The sequence below is a fragment of the Clupea harengus genome, chromosome 17, assembly GCF_900700415.2.
Source record: "Clupea harengus chromosome 17, Ch_v2.0.2, whole genome shotgun sequence".
NCBI lineage: Eukaryota > Metazoa > Chordata > Actinopteri > Clupeiformes > Clupeidae > Clupea > Clupea harengus.
In genome coordinates, this window is record NC_045168.1 from 3,589,358 (window position 1) to 3,601,588 (window position 12,231).

A 12,231-nucleotide genomic window follows, 5' to 3' on the forward strand; every position below is an offset into this window, starting at 1 on the left:
AAACGCTCTGTTAGATCTCCTGTGTCGTTAAGCCGCCCCTCCTGATAAGCCCAGTGTGTTCTGATTGTTCAGCTAGGAGGGCCTAGTAAGGGTTTAGTTTTTCGAGATTGCGTCATCTTGTAAGAAAGGGAAAGGGCTGGAACCACAACAAGGCGTTTTAAGCAGGTGAGAAAAGAGGTTTCTGTGGGAAAGAGTTACTCCCTCTGCTGTGTACTTTGGGCTTTTGTAACTTTGCAGACCGTTTTCAAGCCCAAAAAGCGATATAACGCACTAAAAAAAAAGAAGAAAAAAAAGGGCCATCAAAGGGAACAATTCAGGTTAAAATGATCATCAAGGTGCAGACAAAATGGTTCATTAGCTACTTTTATTGTTACATCTAAGGTGGAGTACTTTTATCGCACCCACAGTGCGTCTTTCAGTAGCCCCAGTGATAACGGTATAAGAGGTATAGCCAACCATCCACTAGCCACTTTCACTTGGGGATAGTCACAGTACTGACAGATGTGAGTAACAAAGTGGCCTTCTGTGAGAGACATTATTGAGGAGAGGGAAAGAGAGAAAGAGACAGAGAGATAAAGAGACAGGCTTCTGCTCGGCCAGCTATTTGATCCCTGGTGTTAAGGCGCCTGTGCACACTTGGAGTTCACAGTGCTGCTCAACATCTTTGGCAGCAGAGTGTCAAGGTTCACAATCTCACCTCTGTGTTTAAATCCCTGAACTGAATCTGTGAATCTGTGAATCCCTGACTCCTTGAATCCCTGAACTTAATCTGTGAATCTGTGAATCCCCGAACCTTGAACTTTGAGTCCTTGAACACCTCAAACTGGTTGACTGTATATAAAACTAACACTGTATCCTCAAACTGACTCCTGTGTGTTTGTGTGTGTGTGTGTGTGTGTGTGTGTGTGTGTGTCTGTGTGTGTGGACAGGTAAACATGCGGAGGACATCTTTGGGGAGCTTTTTAATGAAGCCAACACCTTCTACTTGCGGGCCAACTCTCTTCAGGACCGCATTGACCGGCTGGCCATCAAGGTGACCCAGCTGGACTCCACTGTGGAGGAGGGTGAGTCAGGGCATCTGGGGAGGGGTCTGTGTGCCTGTGTGTGTGTGTGTGTGTGTGTGTGTGTGTGTGTGTGTGTGTGTGTGTGTGTGTGTGAGAGAGAGTCAGGGCGTCTGGAGAGGGGTCTGTGTGGTAGTGTGTCTGCCAGCTACGGTTACACGGGAGCGAGGTGATCGATAAGGGGAGGGATTGGATGTGAGGAACTGGAGCCTTGTGGTTAAGGATGAAATGTAATCTTGTTATTTTTTTTCTTTTGTCTCGATTTTCTTATCTGTCTTGTTTCTCTCTCTCTCTGTCCATGTATGATCTTACTCTTATCTCTTTCTGTTTCACTCTTCCTGTCTTCCTCTCTCTATCTGTCTGTCGCTCACTCTCTCTCTGTCTCCATCTATCCTCTTTCTTTTGCCTCTCTCTTTTTGCTTTCTTCTTGCCATCCTTTGTCTGTCTGGATATCTCTCTTTCTCACTCTCTCTCTCTCCTTCTCTCTCTTTTTCCCTCTCTCTCTCTCATTCTTTCTCTTTCGCTGTCTCTGTCTGTCCTTTCTCTCTGCAGTCTCTCTTCAGGACATAAACATGAAGAAGGCGTTTAAGAGCTCTACCCACCAGGACCAGCAGGTGGTGTCCAAGAGCAGCGTTCCTATCCCAGTCAAGGAGATGTACAACCTGAGTGACAAGCCCCCACCACTCAATATACTCTCTTCGTACAGGTTAGACTCATCCACACTCTCTCTCACACACATACAACACGCACAACACACGCATACACACACACTCTCACACACACGCACACACACTCTGGCAGACAGACCTGTTACAGACTTCAGCGTCCTGATCATTTATCAGTTAATGTATTTTTGTATTCTCCTTTCATTTGTTCTTAATTGTGTTCTCCTTTAGTTCTGTATATTTTTACCATTGCTCACCATAGAGCATACCATATAAAACTACATGAAACTATTATTAATAACACACACACACACACACACACACACACACACACACACACACACACACTCTCTCACTACATGGCACTGACATGACACTGTCCTCTCTCAGCATCGCCTCCCCAGACACGCAACACACTCACACAAACATTTGCCCCTCAGAAATGGCCCTGCCCACTCTAGCTCCCATCACCCTCTCTCCATCTTCATCTCTCTCTCTTTCTCTCTGTCTCCTTGTTTCACACCATCACAAATTGTAGCTTCCCGTCCCCGAACACGTGAAAGTGCCATCCCTCCTCATCTCTCTCTCTCACACAGTCACATTGCCCAGCCTGCCTTGATGGCTTCCAACAGTGACAGAGCGCTCTCTCTCTCTCTCTCTCGCCTCCTCCTTCTCCTTCTTCTCCTCCTCTCTGTTACGCTTGTTCCTCCAGTTACTCATCCTCTTCTCTTATGCTGTGGCCCTGTCTCTTTCCCTCGCTTCATCTCTCTGCTTCTCACACTCTGACGAGCCCTTTCGTCTGACCACACACACACACAGTACATGCACACACATTCACACACAACATACACTGACAAGTTCATTCGTCAGAACACACACACACATGCACACACATACACACACACAACATACACTGACAAGTCCATTCGTCTGAACACACACACACAACATACACTGACTAGTCCATTCGTTTCAACACACATACATACATACACACACACACAGACACGCTAACAAGCACTCACCTCTGAACATATAATTGCACACATACCTACACACAAATTCTCTCTGACTCTCTTTCTTTCACATACTCACACAGAGACAAATTCTGTCTGTCTCTCTCCCTCCCTCTCACACACACACCCACAAATTCCCTCTCTCTCATACACACACACACACACAAATGCAAAGTAAATGACTACTCTCCCTGAGTCCTGGACTCTGACTTTACATAATAATGAATGTAGGTCAGTCATGAATACTTCAGAGCATCAGAAGTAGCGTGTAAGGTTGGTCTTGCACCATGGATGTAGGTCACATAGAAATACTTTAATATTGCAGATGTATTTCATGTGCATTTTCATGTCTTAGGGATACATTTGTTCGTTCATTTATTCATTTATTCCATATTTTTGAGTGTTTTGAGGGCATTTCCATCACTGCAAATAAAGTTCAAACATTTTGTGTTTGTTTAGGAAGTAGCAGTGTGTAGTATAGTAATTGTTAACACATGCATGCATGTGAAGGCTATCTGTGTTCCTAGTTATTCATATGACTATATTATATCAATTATACATATTATAATCGTATAAATTAATATTCCATTGATCTATATTATTATTAATTGTGTCATTATTAGTAATAACATTACTATTCTATGTTATTACCTCATGCGGTGGTTAAAGCACCAAAGCGCTGTACGGCTGTTACAGTTAGACCTGTTCTGATTTTGCAGGGATGACGGTAAAGAGGGCCTGAAGTTCTATACAGACCCGTCGTACTTCTTCGAACTGTGGAAGGAGAAGATGCTGCAGGACACGGAAGACAAGAGAAAAGAGAAGAGGCGACAGAAGGTCTGTTTCTTTTTTCATCTGTACTCTTTGCCCTCCTTCTTCTATCTTTCTTCTTCAGTGTGTGCCAGGCAGCTGCGTCACTCTCTTCCTCCTTCTATTCAGTTACTCCTTCTTTCTGCCTTCCTGTATCTCTCTCCCCTTCTCTCACTCTTTTGACTGTCTCTCCACTTTCTACGTTCTTTCTCTCTCTCTCTCTCTCTCTTTCTCTCTCTCTTTTTCTCTCTCTCTCTCTGGTGATTTGATTTGATTTTGCTTTTAAATGCTTTTAAAGTAATGTTTTTGAAAAAGTCTCTTTCTCTGTCTTTCTCTCTCTCCCTGGCCCCCAGGACAAGAAAGACTGTGTGGACGGAACCTTACAGCGGCAGGTGAAGAAGGTGCGCAAGGCTCGGAACCGCCGCCAGGAGTGGAACATGATGGCCTTCGACAAGGAGCTGCGCCCAGACCACCGACACACACAGTCACTGCACCGTGGAGGGTCCTCCGAGGGATCCCTGTCCCCAGAGAACAGGTGACTATCTATACACACACACAGACACACACACACACACACACACACACACACACACACATACAAGGCACGCTTATAAATGGTTATAAATAAGACACATTGAATGGAATGACTGGTTAGCCTAAGGCACGCTAATGCTTATAGATAATGCACATTGAATGGAATGACTGGTAAGCCTAAGGCACACCTATGCTTATAGATAATGCCCATTGGACGTAATGACGTAGCTTTCAGTCCTGGTGAGTTTGTAATCCCTCAGCCTCCCACCTCTAAAGTGTCTCCCTCCTGCTGCCCCTTCACAGAGCTCATGCTGCAGACCATATGGACCACTGCTACCCCAACACCCCCAACCACGCCCACACCTACTCGGGCCCGCCTCCAAGCCTGTTGGGCCTCACTGGCCACGGGCCCGCTGGCATGGAGCATGACCCAAGGGGCGGGCCTATGGCGTACCGAAGCGGCACATTGGGCCGGCCCCACCAGGCTCCTCCTCCTCCACCCCCGACGGACACGATGAATGGATCCATGGTCCTCCCCCCAGTAGACTACAGGTACAAGGACACAGCTGTGAGGTGTCTCTTTACAATCTGTTGGTCTGTGGGAGGGGTTGCGGCTTTGCTATTTTGGCAGTGCTTTCTTTTAAGTCCCAGTGTTCGCCTTTGACCTGGCACCTTTTCTCAAAGGAAATGGAAAAAGCTAGAAGAATATCAGTACATCTGACACGTTGGCTTTTACCCAAAACTATTTAAAGTATAATATTCATTTTCTCATCACGCATGAGATTAAACCCCTGCTCCTGGGTGCTGAACCGATGATTCTGGTGTTGCTTGCCCTGTAGTCTGTTGACTGAGCCACGGGCAAATCATGTGCACCTCATTTAAAAATGAATTCGTTTTTAAACTGGGGCAGTAAAAAAAAAAGATCTATGCTACTGGGCTCAAAATACAGCAAGCCTCATTAGGCCTGCTTTGTTTTTGACAGCACGAGTTCACACGTAAAATTAATTATGATGCCTACTAGTGTTGTCTGTCAGTTGTGCAACACTGTGTGGAGGGATATATATAAGGAATAATGCGCGTCGCCTCAAATCAACATCAACAGATCTCCTCAGGCCCTATCCTTGACCTCAGCCCAATCACTGCTGCGCCCGTGTTTGCCGTTTAAAACAGTAGTGTCAGGGATTGGCTGAGTCCTGCTTGTACTGTAATATCCAGTGACTTAATCTCAAATCTAATCTCTGATGGAAATATGCCAGAAATTGTGCTTTACTTTCCCCATTGACACGTGTGGAAATGACGCCATCTTGTGGTTAATCCACAAGCTGTGATGAGGTTTTTTTTCCTCATTTCCATTTTGTTGGTCTGTCTGTTGGAGGCTTTTATATTGCTGTGCTTTTGAAATGCAGTAGAGTGAACAGCACTACAGAGTCCATTTATTTAACAGTCTTGCTGTTGTTGTTGTTGTTGTTGTTGTTGATGTTGTTGTTCTGGTCCTGATTTCCTCTCCTCTTCCTCTCAGCATGGATTACATGAACACCGGGCCCCCACCTCCTCCCCCCGGCCCCCTCATCCCTTCAGCACAGACTGCCTTCGCCATGCCCCCTATGGGCCCGGGCCTGCCCACTGCCCACCTTGGACCAATGAGCTCAGCCATGGGCTACATGTCTCCTCCTCCACCGGTGTCTGGACCAATGGTGGCACCACCCCCACCCGGGCCCCCGCCTCCGCCCCCTAGTTTCAATCATGCTGCCGCCCCAAAAGCTCCCCCGGTTCCTAGCGAGGCCGAGCCCGCCACCGATGCCCGCAGTGACCTGCTTGCTGCCATCCGCATGGGTATGTGGGCATCTTTATCAATACTGCTCATGACAAACTCTAACGTAAATCAGGATTACTCAGTTATTCAGATAATAAACCAACAAATGAAAAATTCTGTTGGCAGGGGGGACTAGGCTGTTGTCAGTAGATTTACCTGCGTGACTCCGGAAAATACTAATGTGTAGGGATTCTATTGATGTTCCTTTAGTAATGTGCATTAATGAGGGTTTATAGTACGATATACTTCTCACATAGGTACATACTGGTACCTAGTTGACAAGCCTAGCCCGAAACCTAACAACATTACCTGACAAACACACACTCACACACACAAATTATCCAAACACACTCAGCTAGCCAAACATTTACCCGCTACAGTCATAGCGGTCAACTAACATACAATACCACCCCCACGGCTAAGCAAGAGAACTGTTGTAATCAGCCAACCAGCACTTACAAAGACTCAACCATATACAGTTACCAGTTAAGCTCTTACTAATCTCCCCGGCCCCATGCAGGCGGCGGGCTGCAGCACACACAACCCTCCAGCATCCTCCACTCTCACTGGTCTGAGCACACACAACCCTCCAGCATCCTCCACTCTCACTGGTCTGAGCACACACAACCCCCCAGCATCCTCCACTCTCACTGGTCTGAGCACACACAACCCCCCAGCATCCTCCACTCTCACTGGTCTGAGCACACACAACCCCCCAGCATCCTCCACTCTCACTGGTCTGAGCACACACAACCCTCCAGCATCCTCCACTCTCACTGGTCTGAGCACACACAACCCTCCAGCATCCTCCACTCTCACTGGTCTGAGCACACACAACCCTCCAGCATCCTCCACTCTCACTGGTCTGAGTGATGGAGGGCTGTGGCTGTGTTCTTCCTGCATTTGCATCTACGCTGATTCATTAGGCTCCATTGGCTCTCTCCGTTTTTAATCTGGAAATTGTGCACACTCAATATGCATTAGAAATGAGTAAAGCTGGACGCTGAAATATTGTATATACAGACACACACACACACGCACTGACACACCCAGGGTAAGAACTGATGCAATGCTACAGAGGACTACATATATATATAGCTACAGGCTGCTGAATATTGACTGACTTATGTGCATGTGTGTATCTGTTTAGGTGTCTGTAATCCTATGTGTACGTGAGCTTGTGTGTGTGTGTGTGTGTGTGTGTGTGAGAGAGAGAGTGTGTTACATGACTGATGTAAATGTGTAAAACTGATGCGTGTGTTACAGTTGATGGCTATGAGTTGATGTAAATAGTATCTTTGTGCATATAGGTGGGATATGAATTTGTATGTGTGTGTGATTGGTGTGTGAGAACTGTCTGGTGTGTGTGTGTGTGTATGTGTGTGTGTGTGTGTGTGACGGATGTGGGTGATCTAACGGTGTTGTGCGTCTGCAGGCATCCAGCTGAAGAAGGTGCAGGAGCAGCAGGAGCAGCAGGCCAAGCGGGAGCCCGTGGCGAACGACGTGGCCACCATCCTGTCACGCCGCATCGCCGTCGAGTACAGCGACTCCGAGGATGACTCCGATCTGGAGGACAACGACTGGTCCGATTAGGACACACACTCACACTCACACACACACACACACACACACACACACACACACACACACACACACACACACACACACACGTGTATAGTCTAACACATTTACTGATGCTTACCACACGTACATATAAACGCACTAGGGTGACCAGATGAGTAGTATGTTTGTGTGAGACAATGTGGGGCATGCTACCAACGCTGACAGGTAACCTAAAACTTTCATATAATCTATCTAACGGAATAAGAGACATTTGTATTCTGCCTTTTGGCTTGTAAACACAGAAACTTTGTCCTCTAGTGGACCAGCTAGGCCATAAAAGATACAGGCTACAGCTTTTGTTATATGACAGATAGGATGTCGCCTGGAAGCCTGTACCTTATCTGTTAAGTTTGTGTGCGTTTGCTGCTTTTAAGGTAGTGATATTAAAATGGGGTGGAAACTATTCCGCATTGGCATAATGACTCATGTGCCGAACAGGTAAAGGAACGCACCCGTTACAAACCAAATGACCAATGAAAATGCAATTAAGGTATCTCAGTATGTGAAGTGCGGGACAAAGGGTCAAAACAACAACAAAACAACAACGTAAAGCGGGACACCTGGTCACCCTAACATACGCACACACACACACACACACACACACACTCAGTTATACTGATCACACCTACTGACAGACACACCTCACATACTTATATACGTATATACCTGCATACTGAATTAACAGGTGTATATACACACAAACACTAGGTTGGCCATCCTATATAGTAAGCCACAGAAGGTGAAATAAATAGCTGACTAGCAACTTCCCTGTAACAGACTGCAGTCTCTTCTCTCTCTGTTGTCACTCTCTCCTTTTTACTAATACTTTTTAACAAAGCAACTGTGAATAGTTCATCTTGAATGTGTGTAGCCTGTAGGATGGGAAGTGAAGGGGAAGGAAGGGTTCCACTAGACAGTGAGAGGTTGAGAGTTAATTTAAGACTGAACTGGAATCAGTTTTGTGCGGACAGGGGACTGTCTGACGTCATATAGGGATAGCTAAGTGATGAAAGTATCAGACTTGGAGTCAGGTATGGGTCAGGATGTGTGTGTGTACGTGTGTATACGTGTGTGTGTGTGTGTGTGTCTGTGTGTGGAACAAAAACAATTGGTTAGTGTTTTCACACCTCCACGTGTGTGAACTCTGACCCTGTGACAATTAAAATAAAATAAAAATGTTACCATACCATCTGTCTGGGTTGCTTTCTTCCCTATCCTACCATCGTCATGGAAACTGCACAGACCGCCCCATCCACCCAAACCTCCGAGACACTATTCTCTATGGAAACCGTACAGCTGAGACAAAGATCTCCATGGAAACAGTGGAGTTGAGGCACTGAGCCGATGGATGCGAGTGTATGAATAAACAAACTGACACAGGGTCTATTTATAATGCACAGAACATTCTTTTTAATACAAAATTAACAATATCTCTCGAATTCATCAAACTAATCAAAGCAATAAAAAGTACAACTAACACCTTGGAAAAATATACACCACATCCACACAATGTCTTACAATGTCTCAGTTAATTAGTGCATGTTGATTATCATTTATAGCAGTGTTTTGCAGATAAGTAATTGTTTTGTGCCTTTTCTCATCAAAAAAATAAAGTGCATTTCACAGTTAAAACTATGCATACGTCTACACAAGATGCTGTTGCTGTATCGCCCTCCCACCCACATCCCCAATTTGTTTTCGTTTTTATTTTTTTTTAAACCAGAAGTGTGTGCCACTTGCTGTCTTGTCTTATCCCCCACGTCACACCACTTATGAAAGCCCTTTCTTTTGGGTCAAGCCCTCACTCCGATGGCAACACCACTGGCGTCATCTCTATGACATGTCTGACGGGTTGTCTAAGTAACCACAAGGTTTGACGTCATCGCGTAAAAATGTCCTCTGCTGAGTCACACTGCGCGCAGTCATCTACGATTGAACACAAAGGGTTCTGCTCAGAAACCGAAGGTACAATCAGATTGCAAACCGCTCAGCACCTTTAAGACCCGGCATTCAGTTGTCACAAACACTCAGATCCGGCCCGGTCTGGATCTGACCCAAAGTCAGACACCATCTAGAATCATGATGTCACGGCAACAGAACACTGGGGCTCCTCGCTGCAGTAGTTGAATAACCAGGGGCAGGATGACTGTTGGAGATCAAGTCTGAGGTTGATTCCTTTAAGAGGAAGCGCCATGACTGGTGTCACCATGCTTCTTGTCATTTTTTTTTTGCATGCCTTATTTACACTATCTAATCAATCAATAGGATGCCATTTCAAATAAAACAATAATTGTTTCCATATAGTTATCAATACATTCAGAAAGAAGTTATACAGCGCATTAAAATTACAAGATAAGAGGTTTTTTTTGGGGGAATACAGGCAAAAACAATGCTTTGGGGGGGGGGGGGGGGGGGGTAGAAACTTTTAATGAATATAACAAAATAGATTCTTCTTCAAAGAACAAGGAATGAGGAGTCTTTTCTAAGCTCAGTCAAATATTTGTGACAATATTTGTGGCAGCACAATTTCTTCAACACTTCTCAGCCATCAGGAAGTGACATCGCTGTGTTAACCCCTCCCAACCATCCACCCACCTACCCACTTACCCACCCACTTAGTCAGCTACCAGACACACTAAAACAAGACTCTTCCAGACAGCGGAATCATTTCAGAGGTCACTCAGGTGAAAGGTCACATGGGTGTGAAGAAGCCACTTACTTCTCTATGGATTTTGGGAAGACTGGTGGCCATTTTTCTTTTCCTGCACGGTGGTCTGGAGGGGGGTTCGCAACTGGTAGTACCACCCCTCAGACCCCTTGGCCCCCTCATACACATATAGACATACGAAATACAAACACACACACAGGCATGCATATGCACGCGCGCACACACACACAGACATCCACACACACATACAGCCATGCAACTCAAATGCACAGGTAACTGTCCTTAGGTCGCATACTACCAGACAGTTTAGGTCACAATACGTGTACACTTCAAAATATTCACAAAAAGCGATGCAAGTTCAACTGCAAACAGGTGAGTACTGTCACATTGAGGATATACTTATAGATTCATTCATAGCTAAATATTGGAAATGACATTCAGGGAACACAAGGCCCATCTGGGCACAGATTTTCAAGGACAAGTACACGAGGCAGTGACATCTGAGTAGTACTTTTACAGGTTAAGGGGAAGAACAAATCTGTCCCGCTCACATTATGGACAACCAATGTCGAGGTTATGTTTCAAATTTGTCAGATAAGGTCTTATGGTCAGTCCTGGTCAGGTTATTTTTTAACTCCATAGCCACTCCGTTTTATGGTCGGTTTAGTGATAGCTGTTATGTTGTGATTGATTATGTTGCTGGGGCGAGGCTTTTATTGCTGCTAAATCGGTTGAAGTATTGCTATTAATCGGTGAAAGAGTAAGCACACAGTTATTGCTGGCTGATGGAGTCCGGTTGAATGGAGCCTGGCTGGTTTGGTGGTACAGGGTGAGACGTGTAGCGGCTGAGTGGTCAGTGGCCGTGGTCAGAATTAGCTCATTGTGGTACTGCGACGGAAAGGCAGAGGAAGCAGTTATAGCACTGTATCAATTTCAGAAGCGACTCTCGGAGGCAACTCATAGAGGAATCCATATCATTTTGATCCCTTCTCCAAACGGTATTATGCGAGTCCTCCCAGTAACAAGAGAATCATTTTTGGCCTTGATATTTACACATATTTCTAACTGACCTTAACCGACATATCCTGGTGATTGTATTGTGCTCAGTTTAGACATTATGTAGGCGATTCAACCGCACGGATTATCTGCCACGTGAGATGATGCTATTCTAAGGATATCGTGCATTTAGTGTTCCTAATTTGGTGCCATATTTGGTCGTCGATTCACGTGTTCACGTGAACCGTTCTCTGTTAATCTTTAATAAACTCCAGCTTTTAAAAAACATGCGCAGAACAGAAAAGGGCCACAGGCCCAACCTGGGTATCCTAGGCTATACCTCATCCGTGTTTTAAACAGACATGCAGGTAGGCCTGCACGTGCCACTTTAAAATATACGTTTTAAACCTAGCCGTGTTTTGTCACCGATTTACAACGGAATATCCACCGGTCATCACTCCTCTGAATAAAGCGTTCATATGGTTTAATTACGATGGTGATCACTGCAGAGAAAAGCAATACAAAAATACATTCAGTTCTAGAACTCTGTCACTACATTTAAGCGAGCCTTCAATGAAACAGCACTATGCGCAAAGGAGAACAATTGGGCGTCTTCAACATTCAATTCAACAGTCTACAGGCCTTACTCAAAAAGCTCAAAGCCACCCATCATCTATATCTACAGAAGTCCCTGTTTGATCCTGTGGTTTTGTATGAAAGGACGCGGACAGACAGGTTATCACATACTCGTAAAATAAAGGCATTTAAGGGTTTACACAGCGGATTTTCCTTTCCGAGATTGTTGTTAGCTCTGAAATGGTAATTTTTTATGGGAATTGTCGTACATTCGGAAACGTTTGAGGTTGAGAGAACGACACGGCGCCTCTTCCTCTCTCTCCTCCTCCTGCTCGGTTTCTCCAGTGTCTGCGGAGGACGCTTGGGCTATTTTTAGCATCCCGCGGCCGTTTAGCTTTCAGCGCACGTTCAGAGTGCAGCAGCGAGACGAGATGCTCGAGCCTCGGTTTCACGGCACAGGACCGCCTTT

General features: G+C 45.4%; 1 protein-coding gene across 3 annotated transcripts in view; it reads left to right on the forward strand.

Annotated features, from left to right (window-relative positions):
- The window catches only part of wasf3b (WASP family member 3b), an 18,842-nt gene extending 10,134 nt beyond the window's left edge, over positions 1–8,708 (forward strand). For 2 of the 3 annotated variants that reach the window (XM_012816133.3, XM_031583751.2), the window contains exons 3-10: positions 930–1,064; positions 1,614–1,767; positions 3,462–3,579; positions 3,906–4,087; positions 4,390–4,638; positions 5,606–5,919; positions 7,335–7,502; positions 7,543–8,708. In XM_012816133.3, coding sequence (XP_012671587.1) covers positions 930–1,064; positions 1,614–1,767; positions 3,462–3,579; positions 3,906–4,087; positions 4,390–4,638; positions 5,606–5,919; positions 7,335–7,492 — 1,310 coding nt within the window. In that variant the 3' untranslated portion in view covers positions 7,493–7,502; positions 7,543–8,708. Of the gene's footprint in view, positions 1–929; positions 1,065–1,613; positions 1,768–3,461; positions 3,580–3,905; positions 4,088–4,389; positions 4,639–5,605; positions 5,920–7,334; positions 7,503–7,532 lie in introns of all 3 variants that reach the window. The other variant, XM_031583750.2, reaches the window with a different exon arrangement.
- Positions 8,709–12,231: the final 3,523 nt, after the last annotated feature.